General features: G+C 46.9%; 2 protein-coding genes across 9 annotated transcripts; both read right to left on the bottom strand.

Moving 5' to 3' along the window:
* Nucleotides 1–697: 697 nt before the first annotated feature.
* TIRAP (TIR domain containing adaptor protein) lies at nt 698–14326 on the bottom strand. 8 transcript variants are annotated; one of them, XM_084783579.1, is made up of 7 exons: nt 14242–14271; nt 13606–13705; nt 6870–6995; nt 6622–6682; nt 6312–6476; nt 4064–4726; nt 698–3363 (listed from the first exon to the last, which is right to left on the bottom strand). In XM_084783579.1, the coding sequence occupies exons 5-7, from the start codon at nt 6382–6384 to the stop codon at nt 3344–3346; spliced, it is 756 nt and encodes a 251-aa protein (XP_084639705.1). In that variant the 5' UTR covers nt 6385–6476; nt 6622–6682; nt 6870–6995; nt 13606–13705; nt 14242–14271; the 3' UTR covers nt 698–3343. The 8 variants fall into 8 exon arrangements, with proteins under 8 accessions (XP_084639705.1, XP_084639703.1, XP_084639706.1 ...); XM_084783577.1 differs by having other exon boundaries at nt 6622–6733; XM_084783580.1 differs by lacking the exon at nt 6870–6995 and having other exon boundaries at nt 14242–14263.
* A 3944-nt stretch (nt 14327–18270) lies between these two features.
* Nucleotides 18271–25725, bottom strand: FOXRED1 (FAD dependent oxidoreductase domain containing 1). The gene is made up of 11 exons (XM_084784213.1): nt 25546–25725; nt 24665–24885; nt 23741–23854; nt 23362–23480; nt 22186–22280; nt 21806–21907; nt 20406–20482; nt 19905–20065; nt 19630–19759; nt 19191–19295; nt 18271–18962 (listed from the first exon to the last, which is right to left on the bottom strand). Exons 1-11 carry the CDS (start codon nt 25628–25630, stop codon nt 18708–18710), a joined length of 1464 nt encoding a protein of 487 aa, XP_084640339.1. The 5' UTR covers nt 25631–25725; the 3' UTR covers nt 18271–18707.
* Nucleotides 25726–25852: the final 127 nt, after the last annotated feature.

The raw sequence follows: 25852 nt of genomic DNA on the forward strand, positions 1-25852 counted from the left end.
GCTGACTACTTTTATATCAACTCAATGCAAACTAGAGTTATTTTGGAAGAGGGAACTTCAGTCGAAAAAGTGTCCCCACCAGACTGGCTGTGGGCAAGCCTATGGTACATTTTCTTGATTGATGATTGATGTGGAAGGACCTAATCTTACTATGGGTGGTGCCATCCCTGGGCTGCTGGTCCTGAGTTCTAAAAGAAAGCAACTGAGCAAGCCATACTGCACAAGCCAGTAAATAGCAACCTTCCATGGTCTCTGCATCTGTTCCTACCTCTAGGTTCCTGCCCTGCTTGAGTTCTTGTCCTGACTACCCTCAGTGATGGATTTACCTGAAAGTAGAAGATGAAACAAACACTTTTCTTTCCAAATGGCTTTCAGTCATGGTGTTTTATCACATCAACAGAAACATTTTAATGTTTGAAGCATTCCCTTAAAGCAGTGTGACATCAATGCCTGAATGGCTGCTGTTCTCAATTCTTTCACAATTGCACTAGGTCCTAGGAAGCCTAGAAACCCAGTAAAATAGTCATTTAAATAAGTAGCTCAGCACACTACTTAATGTGAGACCAAACAAATTACATATAACCCTTTATGCTACCGAGAGGCATTTGTATACATAATTTTAAAACCTCTTTATAGTAGGAAGATATATGAAGTGAGACAAAATAAGTCTAACAAAGGATGAGATTAATAAATATGAAAATATTATACAAATTTATTGAAATGCATTTAACAAATGATGGTGCTTCTTTATGGATACAAAGGCTGCATCATAAAAGTACCTGTTCTTCCTAGTCAAATCCATAAGCTGAATATAACTCCAATAAAAATACAGAAGGTTTTTCTGTGTAGCCCTGGCTATCCCAGAACTCTCTCTCTGTAAACCAGGCTGGCCTCGAAATCACAGAGATCCACCTGCCTCTGCCTCCCAAGTGCTGAGATTAAAGGTGTGTATAGCTTCATGGACAGTGTTTTATGTTATGGTAAAAATGTAACTTTAAAAGGTTCTATGGTCATGATTAAAAAAAAAAACCCTCATGGGGCTAGAGAGATGGCTCAGAGGTTAAGAGCACTGGCTGCTTTTCCAGAGGTCCCGAGTTCAATTCCCAGCAACCACATTACCATGTGTAGTAGCTTACAACCATCTTTAATGAGATCTTCTGGCAGGCAGGCACACATACAGGCCAGATGTTGTATTTATAATAAATAAATAAACCTTTAAAAAAAATGATCCTCATGAGTTAGAGGTATGCAACTAAAAATCTAGGGAGGAAGTACCTGGAATTCATTTTAAGGTGATCTTACGACAGTAGTTCTCAACCTTCCTAATGCTGTGATCCTTTAACATAGTTCTTCATGTGGTGACCCCCAACCATAAAATTATTTTTGTTGCCACTTCATAACTGTGATTTTGCTACCGTTATGAATCACAATGTAAATATCTGATGTGAAGGATGTCTGATATGTGGCCCTTGTGAAGGAGGCCATTGGACCCAAAGGGGTCGCGACCCACAGGTTGAGAACTGCTCTAGAAGTACACTCATGAGTGACCCATCAACGTGAACACATTTCACAAGCATGTCAAACAAAGGAAACACACGTTGAGATGCAATGTGTATATATATATATATATAAAAGGTAGTCATAAAATTAAATAACATGTTGCCGATGTGCACACACCTATAGAAACTTCATGTTAGAAAAGCTCACAATAATCAAAATTCACAGTAGTGGCTATTTTTGTTAGGAAACATGAAGGCCCTGGAACTCAGAACACAAAGGAAACTATGTTGGGAATAAGGTTTTCTTAAGCTATATGGTAGGTACATGAGTGTGCTATAGTATCCTTTAGATTTTTGGTATGTAATGAAAAATCATAATTTAAAAATAAGGGTTTTTTTTTCCCCAGGACTGGAGAGATGGTTCAATGGTTAAGAGCGCTGTCTGCTCTTCCAAAGGATCTGGGTTCAATCCCCAGCACCCACATGGCAGCTCACAGCTGTCTGTAACTCCAGTTCCAGGGGACCCCCCTGACACCCTCACACCAATGCACATAAAATTTAAAGTTATTTTTAAAATATTTTTTTTCACAGCAAAAGGTCATGTCAAAAGGAAGAGAAGAGGCTCAAGGTACACACCAGGGGAGGCAATAACATCCAGTTGACTATGTTTCTGTTCTTACAGGTGACAGCTGGTTTCTCCACAGGAATACAACTAAACACTGGCTTCTCTCCGTTCCACATCCACATGAAGCATGGGCTCTGGCAGACGTCTGAGGAGGTCCGTGTAGCACAGGATCAGTGGGTTTTGACCTGGGTGAAGGAGCCCTGCGCCCTGGCTTTCCTTCTCCCTACTTGCTCATGCATTCAGAACAGCTTCTAGGTTTGTGTTTTCTTTTTCGTTCAGGTAGTGCTAGGCGTGAACCCAAGTCCTAGGACATGCTAGGCAAGCATTCTACCATGGGCTCCATCTACAGCCCTAGGTTTGTGTTTCTAATTTTTAAAAAAGATTTCTTTATGTGCATGATTGCTTTGCCTGAATGTATATATGTGTTCCACATGCGTGACTGGTGTCCAAGGAGGGCCTGGTCAGAGAAGGCATCAGATCCACTGGAAGCAGAGTTATAGGAAAGGTTATGAACCACCATGTGGATCCTGGGAACTGAGCCCTTATCCTCTGTAAAGGCAGTAAGAGCTCTTAACCACTGAGCCATCTCTCTAGCCCCCAGGTTTGCATTTTTAATGACATCTGTCCAATAAGAGAAGTTCAGTGTAGGGTTGAATGTATCTGTCATCCAGCTTTGGGAAGTGAACTGACGCCTCTGGGAAAGAGCTGTGGTAGTGTGAGTGGGAAGGACTTGATGCTTGCCTCCTCTTCCCAGCTTCCCTAAGCAACTGGGAAGAACACTGACTTCCAGTTCCTCAATCAGGCCCATCCCCCTTGAGGAGTGGTACCTATTTACCCCAGTGCCTGATTCCAGGGGAAGAAGACAGCTGTGTGTCCGTTTCCTGTCCCATTAAGCAGCAGACGAGACACTGCTGACCTTCCTGATACCACGATCTCTTGACAACTCCAATTTCTGACTTCCTTGTTGCCTTCCTGGGGGAGTCCCTGGCTTCCTGTTGCCCTTCTTGGGGGAATCCCCATCTTCCTCCTGGTCTCCTTGGGGCGGGTCCCATCTTCTGCCTGGCCATCTTGTAGAGGCCACAGTAATGGAAGCTGGGGGCAATTTGATCCTGTGTCATGTACACAGTGCAGCTCTCTCTGCCTCCTGATGCCTCTACTGGAATCCAAGGCCTGGTGTGAGCTATTTCCAGCTTTTCTCACGAAAACTGGACGTTAAGTGTCAGCTTAGTGTCTCCAGATCTGAAAGAGACCAAACAGAATCACAAGGTGTGTCACTCTACCCAAACCCAGCACATCTCTTTCTCCCCTCTTCTGTTTTCATAATGTTTTTGCCCTACCCGCTACAAAATGCTGTCCCTCCCTTGGTACACTTACAGGGTGCAATCGGTGCCATTTTGCATTGCTGACCTATTGGCACTCCTGCATCTGCCCAGCTCCTGGAACACACCTCTAATCCAACTTTAGAGAGAAACCTATTACCCTCACTAATGCTACTTGCTAATTAACGCTAATTGAGGAGTCAGTTTGTGCTGGGCCCTGCCTCTTCTGAGTACTTGACAGGTGCTATTTCTACAGCAATGGAGTCCTGATGAACAATGAAAAACTCAAGGTAATCCCTGTAATCCCAGCCCTCGGGGAGGCAGAGGCAGGCAGATTGCTGCGAATTCGAGACCAGCCTGGTCTACAAAGTAAGTCCAGGACAGCCAAGGCTACACAGAGAAACCCTGTCTCGAAAAAAGAAAAAAAAAAAAAGGAAAAGAAAAGAAAAAACTCAAGGTTCAGAAGGGCTGAGTAACAAGCCCAAGCGAATTCTCAAATGCTAATGGGTGAAGGTGCCAGGGTACAAACGCAGTCAGAATTCTCCAGAAGCTCTTTTAATCACTAAAGCTACAGAGACTATCTCTGAAAGTCCTTCTATGGACACCAGCTGACTCCTCACCCCTTGCCCGGCCCTCTGGTGTCTTACAGCGTATGACAGCCTCCTTGACTTGGTAAAAGCCTCGGTCCTGGCCTCTCTCATCCACATAGTACATGAATCGGAGTTCTGGCGGGTAGGCGGCTCTCGTCAGGCCAGATAGCAGGGGTACGGTGCAACCCTCCGACCCCGGGGCCTCTGTCAGGGCCTGCAGCATCTGGTACTTGCACCAGGGGTCCCGAAGGAAGGCCGGGGTGATGAGTAGCACGCGACAGTGACTACTACTAAGCGCCTGGCAAAGCTCAGAAACGATGGCGCCCCCTGGGGTAGCATCCCGTAGCTGCAGGAAGCAGCGCAGGCTGGCCCTGCAACCCTCCAAGTAGGAGACCAGCTCCTGGGCAGTCTCTAAGTCCTCCTCACTGTGGCACACACAGACGTCGTAGTCTTTGCTCCAGCGGCCACTGCTGCAGCTGCTGTCCACATGTGTTGGTGACGAGGCAGGAGACACTCCTGAACTGTGGCTCGCGGGTGAACTGCCGCTCTGGGGTGAGCTACGGCTTGAGGGTGAGCTGGGGCTTGAGGGTGAGAGGCCGTCTTGTGTGGCCGGCTGTGAAGCGTCACTGAGGTGGCTTTCCTGAGAGACTGGCATCTTCTTGGACTTCTTCAACAGGGCCTGCCTGAACCAGTCTACAAGGGAGAAACACTAAACTGAGACTTGTGGCCTGCTAGCTGAAGCACCTCCAGCAAGGGAAACGGGGGAGCGGGGAGAGGGGGGAGTCTGCTAGCTTTACCTTACTCTCAGCGTCCTACCCTGCTGTCTGGCGCATCCCTCAGGTCATGCCTAAGAGTTCCTGCTGTCATTAAAGGTCCCAATACTGAGAGAATTTGAATCCTGTCCAAGTGTTTTACCAACCCAACTAAGAAAGGCAACTTTAGCCGGGCTGTGGTGGTGCTCACCTTTAATCCCAGCATAGGCAGAGGCAGATCTGTGTGAGTTCGAGGCCAGCCTGGTGTAGAAGTGAGTTCCAGGGAAGTCAGGAGTACAGAGAGAAAACCTATCTTAAACAAACACTCAGAGAAAGAGAGAGAGAGAGGAGCTGAGTGAGGTGTTGGTATGCCTAAAATCACAGTATTCAGGGAGGCAGAGGCAGGCAGATCTCTGTGAGTTTGAGTCCAGCCTGTCTACAAAGGAAGGAAGGAAAGAAAGAAAGGAAGGCAGCCTTTGTGGGGTCTGTTATTGTATAGTTACCCAGGAGGAGACAGTGAAAATGTAAATTATAACAAAGCAATGTAATTATAAATTAATAATTTAATTCTAAAATAAGCTAGAGATGACTCTGTTCTGTTCTAGATCATTTGATATCTGCTCCCCAGAGCCCACTTTGAATCAGGAGGCTCTGCATCCACAGGGCAGTCAACTGCCTGAGTGAGTGGACAATGAACCTATAGCTACAGGCATGGATTAGTCAGGCCCGAAGCCTAATGTAGCCCTGAGAGGGGGTGAATCTGGATGAGGGTGAGAAGGAAAAGGGCCAGGGAAGATGGGCACAGTGACACATGCCCGTAACCTCAGCATTTGGGAGCTAGAAACAGAGGACCGGAAGTTCAGGGTCAGCCTCAACAACAGCGGCAAGTTCAAGGCAGCTTGGGTTAAACCGAATGGATAACTAAGGAAGAAGGGCCAGCGGACTGACATTTGCTCTGTTGTTCAGGGGTCCAGGGCTAGGAGTCAGAGCTCCCAGGGAACACAGAGCTTGGTACTGCCAAAGCCAAATATGTCTGTAGGCCATCGTACTGCTTCCTCTGTGGCCTAAAGCAAATTGGCCCAGATCTCTACTCATCTATAAAATGAAGGTGAACAGAGATGATGCAGTGCCCAGTAACTTGTAAGTACCCTATAAGACGGAAAACTCGGCTGTTCTGGAGATTGCTTAATTGTTTCTTCCCTTGTCTCCTCCCTCTGAATGATTCTGGAAAAAAAGATTCATAGGACAAGACACACCATGTTAAGTGCTCAGCCCCCATGCCTTTCAGACCAAGCAGGCCAGATTCAAGGAAACCTGAACCAAAGGCCTGCAGAATCCAGCATGCCTACCTTAGGCCGCCCTCCCCATGAAGCTCTGGGTTGTACCACCAAGCAGCTTTTCCCCTATCGCCAGCTTTCTGCCTCTCTTCCCTGAGTTAGGACAAGCCAGTCCTCACGCCCCTCCAGCAGACGGGGGAATTATTCTCTTAGGAGCCAGAGCACAATCAGGAGATAGACTCCACTCACCAGCTATCTTGTCTCGAGGCTTCTTGGACTGAGTTCGAGAGGCTGGGATGGAGGAGGAGGAGGAGGAAGCCATAGTGCAGGCCTCCAAACTAATCCTGGGAGAGCAGGCATCAGGGGAGCAGCAAGGAGCAAGACAGCCAGTCTTAACTTCATGGAACAGCCATCCTGCAAGGCATGGGGGGGAATCATAAAAGCTGTGGTTACCCACCTGGAAGCTCTGCTTTTCTCCTAATCCCTAATGGCTCAGTCTCTGAACAGGCTCACGGGACCAGGGAGATAATCCAGATGTGTGCAGTGTGACCAGACTTACAAGGTATGACCTGAGTAGATGACTGTTCTTTGCTTCACCTGGCCAGGAGTGCATTCGGGCTCTGGGAAAACAGAGGACCAGCAGCTCTTTAGAGGGACTTCCTGTGTCAATGCTGAAATGGGAGAAGGACTGATCATTTGGACAGGAAGGCAAGTGCTGAGCACTAGGAATACTTGAAGCAAGTGTCTTCCTTCATTTCCTCTGTCTGTCTTCCCCTAGCCCCATCCATTCACTCACCTAGCCCTTACCTGTCAGCTAGGGAAACAATGTCATAAAATGGTGAAAAGGTTTGCTGACCACCCGCAGATGGAATGGATTTGCACCTCATGCTGACCATAGCCTTCAACAGTCTTTCTAGGCCTTGGTGTCTCCATCTGTGAAATGGGAATACTGTAATGCTAGAAACTGCAACTCCGCATATGGATAACATGAATAGCTTATGTAATGTGCTATATATAAAAACATAGTAAAATGTTGTGGGCTGGCATTTCCTTGACACAGTCAATTCAGATGTGGTGGCATACACTTGTCACCCCAGGTACACAGGAGGTTGAGACGTTGCATCTATAAATTTAGATCAGCCTCAGAAATCTTTTGAGGAGCTGGGCACAGTGGTGCACGCCTGTAACCCCAGCACTTGGCAGGCAGAGGCTAGCGGATCTCTGTGAGTAATCCCAGAAATCGGGAGGCCAGCCCAGTCTACAAAGTGATTCCAGGACAGCCAGGACTATAAGAGAAACCTTGTCTTGAAAACAAAACAAAACGAAAAAGAAGACAATGATGACCTCAAAGAAGAAGGAAACAGAGGAGGAGGAAGAGGAGGAAGAGAAGAAGAGGAAGAAGAGGAGGAGGAGGGAGAAGAGGAGGAGGAGGGAGAAGAGGAGGAGGAAGAGGAAGAGGAGGAGGAGGAGGAGGAGGAGGAGGAGGAAGAAGAAGAAGAAGAAGAAGAAGAAGAAGAAGAAGAAGAAGAAGAAGAAGAAATTTTTTGCCACCTTATCTTAAAAGAAAGCAAGCAGCTGCGTGTGGTGGTGCACATCTGTAATCCCTGCATTCACAGGATTGGTGCAAGTTTCAGGCTGGCTTGGGCCACAGTGTGAGGCCCACTATATATCACTAGGGGCATATAGTGAGGCCCTATCTCAAATAATCTAGCTATGAGAGACAACTTCTTAGTACTCTTAAATTTGTGTGTGTGTGTGTGTGTGTGTGTGTGTGTGAGAGAGAGAGAGAGAGAGAGAGAGAGAGAGAGAGAGAGAGAGACAGAGACAGAGACAGAGACAGAGAGAGAGACAGAGAGAGACAGAGAGATTCCACGGCACAAGTGTGGAAGATAGAGGGCAACTCTTTTGGATGCTGTTTCTCGACGCTGTTTCTTTCCTTCCATCCCAGGTTCTGGGAATCAGACTCAAGTCATCAGGTTTGCATAGCAAGCACTTTTACTCACTGAGCCTTCTTGCCCTAAACATGAGAGGGATAATAATGTTCCCCAAACTGATCTTTAGTTCAGTGCTATCTCTGATTCCAGAAGGATTTCTGGTTTTTCATTTTGGGGTAGAGGTTATCAAATTGCCCCCAAATTCGTATGGAAATGGAAGGGACCAAGAGTCTTTAGATGGGTGACTTGCTATCGCTTCACACTGCAAGGAGAGAGTGGTCCTGATGCTGGAGGCTGGTTTAGCTTTACTTTTAGCAAGAAGACTGTGGGGGCAGAGCCTGTTCAGGTGCAGGGGACCCTTAGCATTCTAGATGCAATTCTCCAACTATAGAGAGCTGCGTTCAGGAGAGCTAGGCATAATCAACACAGGGTTGCTTTCTAGCTTTTTTGCTGGACTTGTAGAAGTCATAACAAAAGTTTCCTCCTAGAATTCAGAGAGAAACAAATCTGATGATTAGACACATTGTAATCAGAGGCTTCAAATTTTTTAAAATGTGAGCCTGTTAGGTACTAATAAACAAGTGCCACAGTTAAAAAAGCCTTACACTGCAGCGACTACCGAGGCATGTGGTGACTGATCTTAATTGTTGGCCTAGTTAGAATGAGAAATGCCAGGAAACTAGTAAGGCTGTCTCCTGGGGATATTTGTGAGGGTGTTGATGATAAGAACACATAGTGTTGATGGAATCAATGCATCAACCATGGATTCATAATTTGATGACATGGCAGGGAGGTATGAAGGCTGGAAATGGGTCACTGGATGTGTGCCCTTGCATGTTAGATCTTGCCCTGTGTCCTTCCTGAATTCCGTGTCTCCACTTCATAGCAACCATGACCTGAACTGCTCTGCTCCTCCCCGCTCTCCCTCCTGCTATTATGAGTCAAATCTTCAGAAACCATGAGCCTCATGTAGCTTTCCTTCTTTAAGTCACTCTCGAAGGCATCTGTCCACTAACACAGAACAAAAAGAAGAGTGTTGGAGTCAGAGGAGATACTTAAGAGAAAGGCAGTTAGATCATATAGGGCAGGGCACCTAGAGTGGACTGTGTCCTTTTCTTCCCCATGCCCTCTGGGCTCTGACAATCTAAGGAAGAGGTGGTAGTTCCATAGTACCTCAGACAGACCATCAGCAGGCATTGAAAGCCTTTCCTGGTCAGGAGCTGCTCTCTCTATATATACCTCAGGAAACCATTCAAGAGGTCTCTGCCAGGGGCTGAGGAGATGGCTCAGGGCTTAAGAGCACCTACTCCTCCTTCAAGAGAACCCCAGTTTGGTTCCCAGATCCCACATGGGTCACAACCACCTGTAACTCCGCCTGTCTTCCAAGGGGACCCCCCCAACACACACCTTGCATACACTTACATAGACATATGCACACCAATAAAAATAAAATAAACTTTTAAAATAGTAAATAAAAAGATGTCTTTCTCCCTGGCATAAGACCACTTAACTCTGAGAGTCTCAAAAGATTTTTCTCTATTTTTGTTTTAGTATAAAATGTGTTATTTGGCCTTGATACAAACCAGAGATTTGTTCATTCATTCATTTATTTATTTTGGTTTTCCGAGACAGTGTTTCTCTGTGTAATAGCCAGGCTGTCCTGCTACTTACTTTGTAGATTAGGCTGGCCTTGAACTCAGAGATCCACCTGCCTCTGCCTCCTGGAGTGCTGGGACTACAGTCCTGCACCACCACACCAGCTTTTTGTTGTTGTTGTTGTTGTTGTTGTTGTTGTTGTTATTGTTGTTGTTTTCTCTCCTGTCTAGTCCCCTTGCTCCTCCTCTGAGAGCTGAGGACCAAACCTAGCTAGGGCCTTGAGCTTGCTAAGCAAAAGTTCTATCCCTAAGCTAAATCCCCAACCCTCATTTAACTTTAAAACTAATATTCTAAAGTTTAAAAAAAGAACATAAAACTAGTATGGAGACAAAAATTCACACATTGTGATATTTACTTAAATATAAAGATGTAAAACTTTCATGAAACAGGCCTGGGGCATAGCTTAGTGATGGAGCCCGCACTTAGCATATGCAAAGGCCTGCATCAATCCTCAGTGCTGGAAAGAAAAAAGGAGAAGGAGCAGAAGGAAGAGGGTCAAGAAGAGTAGGAGAGGAGAAACAAAGCAAGCAAGTGTTTCTGAAATAACCTAACCTTTTGACAACACATCCTGATTTTGGGGCAACTGCCTTGTTTATTGCTTCAGAAAAAAAAAAAAAAAAAAAGGAGGACTGAAGATGTAGCTGGAGTGCTTGCTTAGCATGCATAGATGAAGCCTAGCACTGTGGAGGTAAGGGGGAGAAGAAAAAAGAGGGGCAGGCGGAGAATTAAGTGAGTTGTTCAATAGTATATCCACTGGAAACACGGAGGGTGGGGAGGCTGCGGGGGGGGGGGGGGGGGGCAGGATATGCCCTGTAAAGTGTAAGCATAGGAAGTAACAGCATCTCTGAAAGGATAATTGTGCAAGATAGCAATAAGTTCCAGAAACCATGTCCTTCCTGGACAAAACCTCGACGACCTTCCTTTTTCATTGTATGTTCTTCTGCAATCAAGGCTGCAAAGCAATCACGCAGACATGACTTAACTTTTTCCAAGACGCAGAGTGACAGTCAACCACACAGCAAGGCACACACGTCAAACAGATAAGATAGTGAATCCAAACTCCCAGCTGGAAGGACTAATCACTAGCTTTGTCTAATCTCTGATTTGCTGGGGCTCATAAGAAGTCCCTTTTTCTTTTAAAAAAAAAAATTTACAATGCAGAATGGCATATGCCTCAAAAACCCGCTTTACAGAAAATGAGAGAGACTTCATGGGAAGTTAGCAAAGGAGCGCCCTCAAAAAAAAAAAAAAACAACAACAACAAACCAGTAAACCGGGCGTGGTGGCGCATGTCTTTAATCCCAGCACTCAGAGGCACTGGCAGGAAGATCCATGTGAGTTCAAGGCCAGCCTGGTCTACAAAGTGAGTCTAGGACAGCCAAGGCTACACAGAGAAACCCTGCCTCAAAAAACAAAAATCAAAAAACAAACAACAACAACAACAAAAAGAACCAGCAAGAGAGCTGGGGATGGTGGCACATACCTATAATCCCATTAGGGATTTAGAAAGCAGGGGAAGTGCTTCTAGTCCAAGGCCAGCCTGGGGTACTTACTGAGTTCCAGGCCAGGTTGGACTATAAACTGAAACTCCTCCACAATGAAACAAAACAGATTAAATAATACGCCTCCCGTTTCCCCTCACCCCTCACACAAATGAAACAACCTGCAGTAGGGAAAAGCAAAGCAAAATATAAAATTACTTCTGGAGATTCTTATTGGGTGGTTTAGAAGTAAAGCCTAAATTTTATGAGTTTTCTAGAAAATTCTGAGACTTGGAAGCATTAGTCTAGATGTTAAACTATAGACATATCTACACTTGATGTGACTATAAAATATATATGCACACATAAGCATACTAAAATACATATTATAGTATATATATTTTTTGAGACAGGGTTTTGCTATGGAGTCTATGCTACATATTTATTTACTTTGTTTTGCATGTAGGAGCTAAGGTAGAATCTCCTATAGCTCAGTCAGGGCCTCCAATTCATTCTGTAGCCCAGAGTGACTTTAACCTTCAGATCTTCCTGCCTCCACATTCCCAGTGCTAGGATTGCATCATGTGCCTGCTTTCCTGGACAGCACTGAACAAGTTAAAATTGCCCATCAAATTTTGTGATTATCTCTGTGAAATAAACTCCCAAACTATTCTCCATACTATATTTTGTAAGTTCTGAAGAATTAAAAATGTCAAAAAAAGTGTGTGTGTTCATGAATAAAAGCATCCAGCGTTTTAAACTTAAGTATAAAGTAAAAGGTTTTCTGGGTGTTATAGCATCATGGGGAAAATTAATCTCAATCTACATCTCAAACCACAAAAACTCAATTTTAAATGGACAGTAGAGACACCTGTGACTAACAAGACAATAAAGATCTTACAGAAAGATATGTGACATTATTTCTAACTCTGGCGTAGACAAAGCAAAAGAAAACAATTTTTGAGACACGATATGCCAGGCTGGTCTCAAACTCACAGCTGAAAGTACTCAGGTGAGAACCACTGGTCTGGAAAAAAAAAAAGGCAAATGTGATGCAGTCTGTGTAAGGGGAAAATGATAAATTGGAAAACATTAACGAGAAGACTTTTGCTCTAACACTATCATCAGAAGAGTGGGGAGGCAGCCTACTGAGACAGAGCAAATGTTTAAGAAAAAACATGGATCTAACAACTGTCTTAAATCCAAAATATTTTTTTAAAAAAATCCAAAATATTTCAAGAACTCACTGAAACTACTAACAGACACAAATGGGGAGGAGAAGACCTGAACAGTCATTTCACAGAAAGGATATTCAAATGACCAACAGACCGAAAGATGCTCAGTTTACCAGTCCTCAGAGAAATGCAAATCAAAACATCGGGGCATCGAAGCCGTGCAGTCAGCAGAACAGCGGCGGGAGGACAGTGGTGGAGCTTGACGGGACATGGACAGTGGGAGCGCACACCCTGAGCTGGGAGTGAGCGGTGTGGCTTCTGTCTGTTTGCCTGCTTGCTTGCTTTGTTTTGAAAGATGGGTCTCATAGCCCAACTTGGCCTTGAACTTAATCTCTTCTCATCTCCACCACAGACCGCTGAGATCACAGGCATCTGCTAGGGTAGCCAGAAACACCTTTTTTTTTTTTTTTAAAGATTTATTTATTTATGTTCTGTCTTCCTGTATATCTGCATTACAGAAGAGGGCATCAGATCCTATTATAGATGGCTGTGAGCCACCATGTGGTTGCTGGGAATTGAACTCAGGACCTCTGGAAGAGCAACCAGTGCTCTTAACCTCTGAGCCATCTTTTCAGCCCAACCTTTTTTTTTTTTTTTTTTTTTTTTTAGCTTAAAACATGTTAGTCTGTGACTATGGATATTTTGCCTGTGGGAATGTCTATGGACCACTTTCATGCCGTGTGCCTGTAGAGGCCAGAGAGGGCACTGGACCATCTGGAACTGGAGTTAACAGCGTTCATGGGCAACTAGGTGGGTGCGGAGATGGAACCAGGGTCCTCTGACAGGGCAGTCAGTGCTCTTAACCACTGAGCTTTTGCTCTAGTTCCAAGCACAACTATTTTTGGAAAGCTGCTGCATGCTATATAATCGAACTGAGCAGACACACAAAAGTCACACTACTCAAAAGAAGCCAAAGCTGCTGGCCATGGTGGCCCGCTCCTTTGATCCTAGCACTTGGGAAGCAGAGGCAGGTGGATCGCTGTGAGTTCGAGGCCAGCCTGGTCTATAAAGAGAGCCCAGGACAGCCAAGGAGACACAGAGAAACCCTGTCTTGAAAAACGAAAGAGGAGGAGGAGGAGGAGGAGGAGGAGGAGGAGGAGGAGGAGGAGGAGGAGGAGGAGGAGGAGAAGCCAAAGCTGAAAATAACCGTATTTACCAGTACTCTGGATAATCTAAACAACAAGAAGTCCATCTTTTTGACAGAATATTATACATCAACAAGCACACACAGACTTACTGTTCTGGATGCAGGTTACACAAGAAAGCCTGTGAAAAGTAGTGATTCGGTGGGATCTGTGCACTTTTCCGTGTGTCTGTTGTGCATTGTTTCTTAAAGTCTGAAAACAAAGCAGGCAAGGTTTTTTTATGAGTCATTCTCTGGTAGGTCTGTCCGCTGGAGCACTCCCTGCTTCCCTCCCTGGTTGAACCCGGGAGTTTCTAGTTTACCTGCTACCCAGTGGACCTAAGGACCGAATTGTTCCTACTCCCCGCGTCCCTTTGGTACATGGCAAAGTAGTAGGCCCTGGTGGTCGTCCATTAAATGACCCTGGTACCAACCTCCAGTAGGTTCTTCAGACTAAATAAACTGACATTCTTGCAGAACACTGCCACAGAGTCAAGCCCAGGAGCAGGGGCCAGGTTGTGACCAGAGTAGAGACTTTAGGGAGTCAGAGAGAGCCACTTTGATGTGAAGCCCAACCGCACTAACAGCCCCGCGCCCGCATTGGTGCCACGGAAAGGTGGTGGCTTTCGGTGGAGTGCTGGACCCGGGGCTGGAAGGGGCGGGGCAGGGGAGCGGGTGTCCCGGGGGATGGGGGAGCTGACTCCGCTGGGCCCGGCCACCCACCGCCCCGCGTCCACGCCGTCCGCTCACCTGCGCGGCCCCGTGCTGCAGGCTCCGCCGGGAAGTGCCCGCGCCCGGGCTCCCGGAAGCTCCTCGGCCACCGCCCTCCCGCCCGCACCAGCCACCCTTCTGCCCAGGCCCGCCGTCCGAGCCTAGGGGGCGCTCGCCCGTCCGCGTCGCCTAGGCTTCCCGGCTGCCTGGCCACTGTCCCGCAGCTGAACCCATCCACCAATCCCTGAGCCGGGATTTGTCCTGCTTGAGAGCAAGGGACTAGAAAACTCCTCCAGCAAGGAAGGTGCAGGCCTTACCTCTTTTCACATGGTGGTGGAAAATAAGTCTTCCCCACCCTCACACCAAATTCTCTTAAAGACGACAGGCCAGCTCCGGAGAGGTCCTTACCTTTATGGTTTAATGCTGACCTGCTGACGCCACCAGGCTGGAATCAATCTGGCCCAAAGTGCTTGCCATCAGGGCAGAGATTTCTGAGTGAAATTTCCACTGCAGTTCTGAGGGTACCAAAATAACTGCAAAAAAAGGTGGCTAAGCAAGACCTTGGCAAGTCCTGATGGAATACTTAATTAAGTCCTTTGCCTCCACTTTCTAGAGTTCTTGCTGTGAGCTTTGTGAAACTCCAAAGAAATAATACAGCACTCAGCATTCCCTGCCATAGAAGTGTTATTAAAATACTAACCTGGGAGGGGGGGGGGAACCCTGAAAACAACACTAATGAAATGCTGCAGGCTGAAGTTTAATGGGCAGGAAAGGAAGGCCTTCTTAGCTGTTAAGTCTGATTTCCTTTTCTCTCCAGCCAGTCAAAACGGATAACTTTTCCTGAGGGAGGCAGTTTATGCTGTGAGGCTGTTCATGCATGATCTTTCTAGGTTTACTCGTCAAAATTACATTCTCTGGTTCCTGGTGTTGTAAGAGATGAATATTCATAAGGAAGGCGCTGTCACCAAGAATTCCTGGAAAGAAGCTGTGCCTGCAAAGAGCGACCGACTGATTAGAATTGCAGTGAGGTGGAGTGGTTGGAATACTGCCTGTTCTAGAGCTTAGCTGCCTTACCTCAGCTAGCTTCAGCCCCCTGAAGAGCCAGCCATTCCTTGAGCAGACCCCTCGCTGCCAAACCCAAAAGCTAAGGACATCATCAGATAACATCGTAGTTCAATAGGAAAGTTTCTCCCATCTTGAGGTAACTGCCTCTCGGATGCACCCACCATCCTCTTCCCCTTCCCCCTCCCAGACAGCCCTGGCTGTCCTGGCCTCTCTTTGCAGACCAGGCTGGCCTCAAACTCATAGAGATCCTCTTGCCTCTGCCTCCTGAGTGCTGGGATTAAAGGCATGTGCCACCAATGTATTTTACACTTGGCTTGATTTATGACTACGTTTTGTAAAACTTTAAAACTTTGTAAGGTGCTTCCACATCGAAACATGTAATTTGGAGTAACCTAAGTCTGTGTGCCTGGGCCATGGCCATACTTGAAGTATGGCTCAGGAATAAACCATCTCTTATTCCCTTTAGGGAAAGAGCTGTCCCATCCCCATCCTGTGCCACTCCCCTACCCCGGCAGCTGGACACCTAGCCATTGCCCACTTGGTGAATGCTTTTGCTCTTTGGTGAGGACATTTCTGCTTCTCCCTTCTGCCTCTGCCCACCATGCTTGTTTTAAAAAAAAAATGCCTCTTGCAAAAAAATAGCCAGGCTCATTTCTGCATTCTGTTAGGAAAGCCTCCCCCGCCCCTCCTTTTTTTAAAGAGAGAGTCTCCAATAGCCTAGGCTAACCTGAAACTTGTAATTAAAATGACATTAAACTTTTCTGATCTTTTTGCCTCCAAGTTCTGTGACTACAGGCTTGGGCCACTCTACCTAGCCAGAAAAGCCTTCTAAAAAAAATTGAGACTAAAGAGTAGTTAAGAGTATCTGCTACTCTTCCAGAGGACCTGAGTTGATTCCCAGTTCTCACATCAGGTGGCTCCCAATTCCCTGTAACTCCAACTTGGGGAAGAGGAATCAGGCCCTCTGGCCTCCACTACCTCCCCAACCCACATACTTAGCATATACTCACAAACAGAATAAAAAATTTAACATCATTTTTATTATAAAAATATTAACAAATTTAACATTATGTGCGTAGGTCAGAGGACAGCTTTTGGAAGTTGGTTCTCTTCTTCCACCTTGTCGAGGCAGGATCTCTCTTGTTCCTCCATGCTATATATGCCACGCTGGCTGACTCTTCAGCTTCCAAGAAGAGGGCTTGCTCCAGCCCTTCACACAGTTTAAATGGCAAGACAGGTGCAATCATTTGCCCATGGTAGAGGATTCCTTAAGCATTAATTAGTGTCCCGCCACCCCCCCCCCCCCGCCTCCCCTGCCTGCCTGAGACAGGGTTTCTCTGTGTAGCCTTGGCTGTTCTCGAACTCTCTTTGTAGACCAGGCTGGCCTTGAACTCACAGAGATCTGCCTGCCTCTGCCTCCCGAGTGCTGGGATTAGAGGCATATAGCATCTACTCTTTGGACCCTTAGCCTGATGGCTGTGGTGAAGTCATTATGGGAAACCTGAAGAGCTACCATCAGGGTTAACCAATTTTCTGGCCTGTCTTTTCAGCGGCCAAAGCCAGTCCACTATGTTCCTGACAAGTCCCTTCTAATCTTGCGGCATTACCTTCTGGTGACTTTTCTATTGCTCACCACCTCATGTTTCCAGCTGGCCCATCTCCTCTCCTGTCCCCACCCCTGTATGAAGTCTACTTCTGTCTTTTACTTTTCATTTGTTCCAAAGGACTTTTGATGAAGCCATTTCCCCAGTAAGCTCTATGCTAGTTCACTATCTTCTGTAGCCTACGCCTTAAACTGCACTCCCCGGCATGTGACATTTCATTCTGGTGCCTACTTCTTGGTTTTCATGATTCCATACTATTAAAATTTCCCTGCCTCACGGCCCACTTCTTCAGAACTCATTTTCTCTAGACATCAGTGGGTCTCTGCACGTTTTCTGTGCTGTCCCTAGCACTCTGCTCTCCTTTGATGCTGCTGTTCTATCACCTGTCTACAAGCCAGACTGCCCACCCCAATTAGTCCAATCACCCATTACACCTCCCTCAGGCACTCTGAGCTTGTACCACGCTGGACCACTCATTTCCCTGTTCTCCCTGAGTCATTTCTATACGAAACATGGTACCCATCTGGCTGTTCAGCTACCAACCTGGGAAATACTGACTCCATTTCATGGTGCCACTGTCATGTCACACTGCTCCACGTGCTTCCCACCATGACTGTTACCTGCTAAATGGACTGGCATGGCCTTTACCTAGAACCTGTTCCCTACAAGGGAACCAGTGTCTTCCCCTAGCTCCCCTCTTGTGTTGGTGCTGAGGGTCAAAGCCAGGGCCGTCCACTGCTAAGCAAGCACTCCACCACTTGCTGCACCCTTAGCCAGAGGGAGATTTCTAAAAGGAAACTCTGATCATGTTGCTTCCCTATTTAAAACTCTTCTGCTGGGCTGCTGCTGAGATGAAATCCAATCTTGTCAGCGTGGCTCTTCACACCCTGGCTCCTCTTCTTTCCAAAGCTCTATGATCCAGTCAGAATGCCACTTTGAATCCTGCTATAGACTGAATGTTGGTAGCTAGAAGCTGAGGCTTTATAAAAGTTGACTAAGTGAACAATCCCATTTCTCTCCTCTAGAACCATTGTTCCTGTAGAATGCAGGAACAGGGGATGCTAGCTTGCAAACTAGATGCCTCCCACAGAGGATTTAAGAAGCACTCCCAAGAGTATGAGGCTGCTCTTTCTCTCTGTCTCTCTCCCTCCCTTCCGCCCCCCCCCCCCTTTCTTTCTTTTTCTGAGATGGGGTTTCTCTGTGTAGCCCTGGTTGTCCTGGAACTCACTCTGTAGGCCAGGCTGACCTCAAACTCAGAGATCTGCCTGCTTCTGCCTCCACCCCGAGTGCTGGGATTAAAAGAGTGCACCACCACCACCTGGCTGAGGCTGTCTTTTCAATGGCATGATACTTCAAAAGCTTCTATCATAAGAAAAGTAGAAAGAACATAAGACCACAATGAAGAGGTTAATCATATATATATTGATTGAAGAATAGGTAAACAACAAGTCAATACATTTGGGTCAGGTTATCCTAGGATGCTGTGTGCCTTGGCTCTGGCCAGAGTCAGAGACTCATTTCTCTGCATCAGCACTAGGAAGGAGGCCCGTCCTGGGCCCTCTGCCAGGATGCCAACTGAACTATTTTGGATAGCAGCATGAGCCTAAGCTATATTCAGTCCTAGGGTCCCACTTCATCACTTTCCATTGGCCTGGGTCCTTGTACCTGTGCTCATCCCATGTCTAGAGACCTTGGGGAAGAGTGGCCTGGCTTAGAAGATGGTGAGGAAAAGGATGTAGCACTGGCATAGTCCTGGGGAAGACTCGGTCAGTGACTATAGCCAAAGTGAGACAAGGTGATACCCCGGCTGGTGAGGCCCAGAGAAGAGCTGTCACGTCAGAGGATATTGTACTCCTGTAACTTCTCTCCTAAGTAGAAGCGGGTGAAGAGGAAGGGGCTCATGTCGATGGTTTTGAATTGGCCCTCTAGTATCATTTCAGCTACAGCTCGGCCAATGCCTGGTGCATGCTGAAGCCCACGACCACTGAAGCCCGTAGCAAAATACATGTTGACAACTAGTGGGTGGGGGCCTACCACGCCATTCTGGTCAAAAGTGTTGTAGTCATAATAGCCAGCCCAGGCTCTCTGTACCTGCAGGTGCAAAAGATGCGGAGGTTCTTGGCAAAGCCACAGACATGCTCAACTCACACCCTCCTTGGGTTCATCTACTAAAGGGCTCATGGGATGGATCGATCTAACAGATTCCTTAGCAATCCTTAGGTGGAGGGAACAAGACAGGGCAAAGGGACTAAGATGTCCATTTGTCATCCATCCTGTTTGGTACTCAGACCCTAACAGGAACACTCATTCGTTAGTTACCTTCAGAGTCTTGAAAGATGGCACCCTCTGGACCAAATGGGGCCACACTTTGTTCTGAAAGAAATCATGGTCCACTTCCAGATTTGCTGGGTCTGGTTCTTCTTCCTAAGTGAGACATGGAGGCAAGGTTTTTATACTGCTTGGAATATGAGGGCAAACCAAGATCTGATTGCTATGATCAATCCCTTCAGTGGATTCCAATTCTTTTTTTTTTTCCTTTGTTTTTCAAGACAGAGTTTCTCTGTATAGCTTTGGCTGTCCTGGACTCACTTTGTAGACCAGGCTGGCCTTGAACTCACAGGATCTACCTGCCTCTGCCTCCCAAGTGCTGGGATTAAGGGTTCCAATTCTAACCCCGATGCCAGCATAGCCCTCTCCCTACCAAAAGGCTTGCCTCTTTAGTGGCACTTTGTCTATGTCTCCTTGCAACTTAATTTACCTCAGTGGGGCTGTAGCCACCTAGGTAGTTGCTGCCCAATCCTTCCCGTCGGAAATAGACTCCATTGATGTCGGCAACCAACGGTGTCTCCAGACCTGGTCCCTGTGGGCAGTGCCATAAGTGCACATACCTGTCATGATCATGGGAGTTATGACATTGCAGGAATAACACTCACCAACCCTCTGCCCACACCACACACATGCACACACAGACAAATACATCTTAAATTTTTTTATCGTTTCTTTCTCATCCTCAGCTGCCCTGAGGGTACCTACCTTTTCCTTGGCTCCACAGGTAGCTTGGTGCCCTGGAGGGTGCCAGGAAGTCCCTTCCCAATACCAGCCAGCTCTGCAATTTGCCCAGACCAGGCTCCTGCGGCATTGATCACTATAGCACACTCCACCGGCTGATACTCTAGGCTCTTGTCCATTTTCACCTGTAGGCACCAGAGGGTGAGAGGAAGGAGGATGGGTTGCGGATGTAGAGCACAAGGGACCCTGAGAGTTTTGGTTATTTGTTTTTAAAGGGTTTTTTTGAAACAGGGTTTCTCTGTGTAGCCCTGGACTTGTGAACTCACAGCGATCTGTCTGCCTCTGCCTTCCAAGTGCTGGGATTAAAGGTGTACACCACCATGCCCGGCTAACCCTAAGAGGTTTATTTCCTCCTGAGCCTAACTTTATCAGTACTGTGAATCAGGCAGCAGACCTACATCTGGGCAGATTATCACCTTTCTTGCCCTCCACTGTAGTAAGGAGCACACTGAATTCGGGACTTACATGGACATTGTGGATCCTACTCATGACCACCTGCTCCCCATTTGGGGTCTCCATTTGGTTAGATGAAGTGATGAAACCTACAGGAAAGAAATTAAAAAAAAAAAAAAGCCTTTCAGGAAGGGTTAGTTCAGTGGTAGAGTAGATGGTTAACATGCATGAGACTCTGAGTTCTATTCCCAGTGTTCCTATCAGCAGACACACAGACACACACACACACAATGTTCCCATCAACACACACACACACACACACACACACACACACACAGAGAGAGAGAGAGAGACAGAGAGAATGAATGAATGAATGAATGAATGAATGATGGGTTGAGTGAGAAGGGCCCTGTAGGCTCATATATTTGCATGCCTAGTCCTCAGCTGACGGACTGTTTGGGGAGGATTAGGAGGTGCTGGGAGATGTGTCCTTGTTGGATGAGGTGTGCTTCTGAGCATGGGTTTTGAGGTTTCAAAAACCCACAGTAGGCCCAGTGAGTGTGTCTGTGTGTGTGTGTCTGCCTGTTTTTCTCTCGCTGCCTGCTGCCTGTGGATCAGATATGGTTCTTAGCCACCTCTCCAGCACCATGCCTGTCTGCTTGCCACCATGTTCCCCACCATAATCATGACGGACTAACCATCTGAAGCAGTAAGCAAGCCCTTAATTAAATTCTTTCTTGCATAAGAGTTGCCTTGGTCATGGTGTCTCTTCAAAGCAATATAACAGTAATTAAGAAATGACAGACAGACAGACACACACACACACACCCCTTTAGGAAAATGGAGTCACACTGGTTTCTTTTTTAAAAAGGGTTCTGGGTCTGGAGAGATGGCTCAGAGGTTGAGAGCACTGGCTGCTCTTCCAGAGGTCCTGAGTTCAATTCCCAGCAACCACATGGTGGCTCACAACCATTTATAATGTGATCTGATGCCTGCTTCTGGCCTGAAGGTGTACATGCAGGCAGAACATTGTATACAAAATAAATAAATAAATAAATAAATCTTAAAAAAGAAAGAAAGAAAAAACAAGAACAACAACAAAAAAAAAGGGTTCCATGTTCCAGGTATCATGACTGGCCTCAGACTTGCTATTTGGTGGAGGATTACCTAGAACTTCTGATTCTCCTGCCTGTAGCTCCAGAGTTCAGGGATTACAGGCATGTAGCATTGTGCCCAGATTCTGTGATTCTGGGGTTATAACCTAGGCCAGCACTCTTAACAGCTACATTCCTGGTTTCTCAAGGAAAGAACACAGGAAGGATGAGTGCTTTCCCACAAACACTCAGGTGAAGAAACCAAAATGAACTTGGCTACCCAAGAACAGGGCAGTGTAAGGAGGAAAAAGTTGAGCTGCTTCTAGGCCTGCTTCTGGGTGCAAGACTTAAAGAGAGGGAACAAGATTTGGGACTCACGTGTCACCTCTCCTTGGCAGAAAAAGACTCCCATTGACTGGACCTTTCGACGAAGACCAGAGAGCAGAGACCAAGCATCAAACCAACCTTCGTCCTCCAACCCTGACATAAGGAAAAAGAAAACTCATGAACCACTGGGAGCCTCCTTTTCCTACTGTATAGCCCACAGAGTGTTTCGGGGCTTTAGAAGCAGGGAAGGTCATCTTGACCAACTGTACTGGAGTCCCGTCATGCTGAAGGTCTGCGGAAGACTCTGTTGCTCAGGAGGAAAACGGTCCTCCTTCAGTGTGGAGCTGGCACATCGAGACTTCCAACCCTCAGAGCTCTTCACTCCCCCTCTGTAGGGAAAGAGAGCCACGTGCTCTGCAGGCGAGCCTCACCGTAAGACGCCAGAGCCACTCCTTCCACGTTTATCCAAGGAAACTTGTTCTGCAGTTGCTCAGGAGATATCAGAGAGACTTTGGCTCCTTCCTGCCTAACAGAAACATGTGCATCTCAGTTAATGTGTTAAGGAGAGTTTTCAGACAGGAGGCAAGGACCCCAACTCCAGGAGAGGGAAGTCCAGCTCACTCATAGCTCTGCTCTGCCTCACATGACCTCATCTCTCCTGACTGCTCAACGTGAAGGCTCATTTTTCCTTCTCTACACTGTCTCCCTTCAGTACCCTCAAGTCCTTCTTGCCCCAACCTACTCCACCTCCATTCACAACACGGTGAGGAGCCACGTTCCACGGACTCCTGAAAAACACTTTCTTCTCTGCTGCCTAGTACAACCTTATCTCTCATATTGATTGTCTCCTCTGGAGCACTTACTGGCTAGGGAATGAAAGTGTCAAGAAACACTCCTATGATCCAGTGTCTAGTGTAAACTGAGTCACAATGCCAGCTTTACTAGATCTTCTTGCCATAGTTTCCCCTCATATAAAATGGGATGCTCTGATTAAATGAGTTGTCATCTTCGAACATTTATCTGATGTGCCTAGTGAGATTTATAGCACAGCGGAAGACAGCCTGTGCATAACGGATCACAAAGATGCCCAAATGCAGACCTCGGACTTTTTCAAACCTACACGCAACCTGCTGCCTCCTTTTATAGATGGGTCACATCAAGTATCTGCATTCTTTTTCTGTGGCTGCTCTTGCATTATAGTGGCAGAGCAGACAAGTTGTAACAGAGACAAAATGACAAGTAAAACCTACAATATTTATGGTCTGGCCCTTGATAGAGAGAACTTTGCTGAGTCCTAAATTAGGATTCTTGTTAGAAGATCAATCCGCTGGCCAATCCCTAGAGACTCTGGCTTTTTAGGTTTGGGAGATATCTTATATGGGTGTTATGATCTGCTAAGTGTAGGAGCCACATTCTGTCCACGGCTGGGGTATAGTATTCCTCATGGGGCCTTGAAGGTTTGAATAGACCCATCTTTCTGATAATATGTGCTACTGAAGAGGAGATTCCTGTGACATCACCTTCAGCTTCCCTATTCTTAACTTGTTACAGGGGCTCACCAAGCATGTGAAGCCAAGAAGCAGCTTAGGGCAGTTCTGGGGACCTACCTTTGCATTTTCACATTGTTTTCCAAGGTGGCAGCATCCTTTTCTGAAGCTAGCAAGAGACAGCCTGAGGGGTTGAACTGGAGGTCGACAGGAGGAGCATCCACCACACCCAAGTACTCCTGTGTGCAAAGAGAAACTGTTTTCTAAAGAGGCTGACATAAAGGGGAGCCTCCCTGGCCTTCTCACTACAGCTCCCAGGGTCAGTGGCCCAGATCAGGACCAACCCTTCTCTAGGCACCAACACTGGAAGACAGTCAAGGATCCCAATGGTTTGTTGGCGCTGACAAACTACTTCCTGTTCCCCTTGCAAGCTGGGCTCCTGTTCTTTAGGATAAAGAAGGGGCCTCCACCCCAGCCCTTCAAATCTTACTGTACATACATTTATGTTCCGTAGAAAGTTGATTGAAAAGCGGGAGAGTTGGACATTCTCAGGCACAGAAAATTGTTGCCAAATCCCACCCACAGAATACCCTGTGGAGGAAGCTCGTGAATACTGTGGAAAAAACACACACACACACAAAAACAACTGAGGTAGACTGTCAGGATGTCATTCATAATGGAATCCTGCAATGCAAACTAGCAGTTATACATCTAAACTTAAAAGGGAATCCCGTTTTCAAGGAAGGCTGGGTAAACCTGTATGCAAGTCAACCCACAGCTCAAAGATAAACATAGTGTTTTAAATCATCCATGGCAGATGCACTGAGCAGAGGTCAGTTGTCTTTATAGGGTTGGACATATTGGAAACCCACGGGTAGGAAGTTAACCTTTGACAGCTAATTTATAAAAACCGGAAGGATGTAATGAAGATAGACATGAGATTTGCACCTAACTGCCAACAGCAAACAAGAACAACAAAACTCATAAACAGTTGAGCCTAAAAGAAGACAGCGGTAGCTGTTTGCACTAATAAGTAGTGCAAACACAAGCTGTCTTGGACAGACCTTCAGACATGGAAGCACAATCGCTGTAGAATCTGCTTTTATAAGGAAAAGTCTAGGCAAATGTGCTGAAGCACACCTGTAACCCCAGCACTTGGGAGGCTGAGACAGGACGATGTTGAGCTCAAGGCCAGCCTCAGCTATGTATTTTAAGACCCTGCTACCAAAGAGATTTAAACAACACTGACAAAGCCTCATCCTCAACCCCCCAACCAAACAATGTTATTGCCAAGGGTTTTCTTTGAGGGAGGAAGAATCTGAGACTATTTCTCAAGCTCCAAAGTCCAAAGCACAGTCCCCGCCCTTCAGAATTCTACAGGCTGTGTCCTCAGTAAGATGGCTACCCTACTCCCTGACCTCACCGTGTGGTCCTGTTCCACCACCAGCACCCGAATGGCACCTCGTCTACTCTCCAGCTTCTTCAGCCAGAAGGCCACCGACAGGCCAAGGATCCCGCCTCCTACGATGACCACATCTGACTGTTCTGGGGGCAGGTGGCTGGTGTCATACAGCACCTCCCACTTCTTTCCAGGCAGGATGGACTCAATCTTCTTCTTAAACTCAGACACCTTTGCATCCCAGTCTGCAGGACATAGTTTACAGTTAGCTGGACTTAGGTTTCCTTTCCACGTGGTGTGAGGTTGGAGGATGGGCACGGGAAAAGGTGAGCTGAATAGACACTCGGGGTTGGCACCTGTCCCGTGCCATCCTTCCTCATAAGATCAGCTCACACGCAGCAGTACCGTGGTGGCTTTGCTGTTTGGTCTTTGCCCCCATCAGGCCCCACTATCATGTATCTTCTGAAGTACTGAAAGAGGCAACTTCCTAAAAATTTCTCGACAAGCTAGATGACTTACATTTACCTCCCGCGGACCTCTCTCCCTCCTGAGCCCCATTCTCGGATATTCACATGGACAGTTAGCTCCACTCAGGTATCCCAGGCCCAAGGAACCCCTAGAATACTCCACACTGCACAGCCTTCTAAAGCCAGGCACCTCCTTAATATTGATTACCACCAGCAAGCATCCATTTATATATATCTTGTCCGCTGAGAAAGTGCCTCCTTAAGATTCATACACCTGCCCTGGCTCTTTAATCTCTGGCAGGCAAGCCTACCCCTTTCCCTAGCTAACTCCCTGTCCTGCCAGAATGAGGCAGCGTGTCGAATCTTGAAGGTCACACATATGGAGGTTTTGGGTATCCCAGAACCACTATATATACTCTTTGCTGCCTTCAGCTTTACCCAGAGTAAAGCCTCCTCTGCGTGTGCGTAACCCTCGGTTTGGGAAGCCTGGGCCTAAGCCAAGACGCAGGACTCTGCGAAACATGGCCTTAAAGAGCCCGGTTTCTTGCAGCCTGGTGTGCCCGGGAGGCCGAATCTGTCTCTCTAGTCATCGCTGCGCGCCACAGTGAATTGACGTGAATGCACCAATGAGCCAGCAAGGCCCCACCCATCCACGCTATAGGTAGCTAGCGCCCTTGGAGCCCCGCCCATCTATGCTATTGGTTAGCTTTGAGTTTACGTCAGTCCTGCGCGCCGGGGGCCGGGA

The sequence above is a fragment of the Acomys minous genome (assembly GCF_964271855.1).
Source record: "Acomys minous genome assembly, chromosome: 5".
In the NCBI taxonomy this organism is placed as follows: Eukaryota; Metazoa; Chordata; class Mammalia; order Rodentia; family Muridae; genus Acomys; species Acomys minous.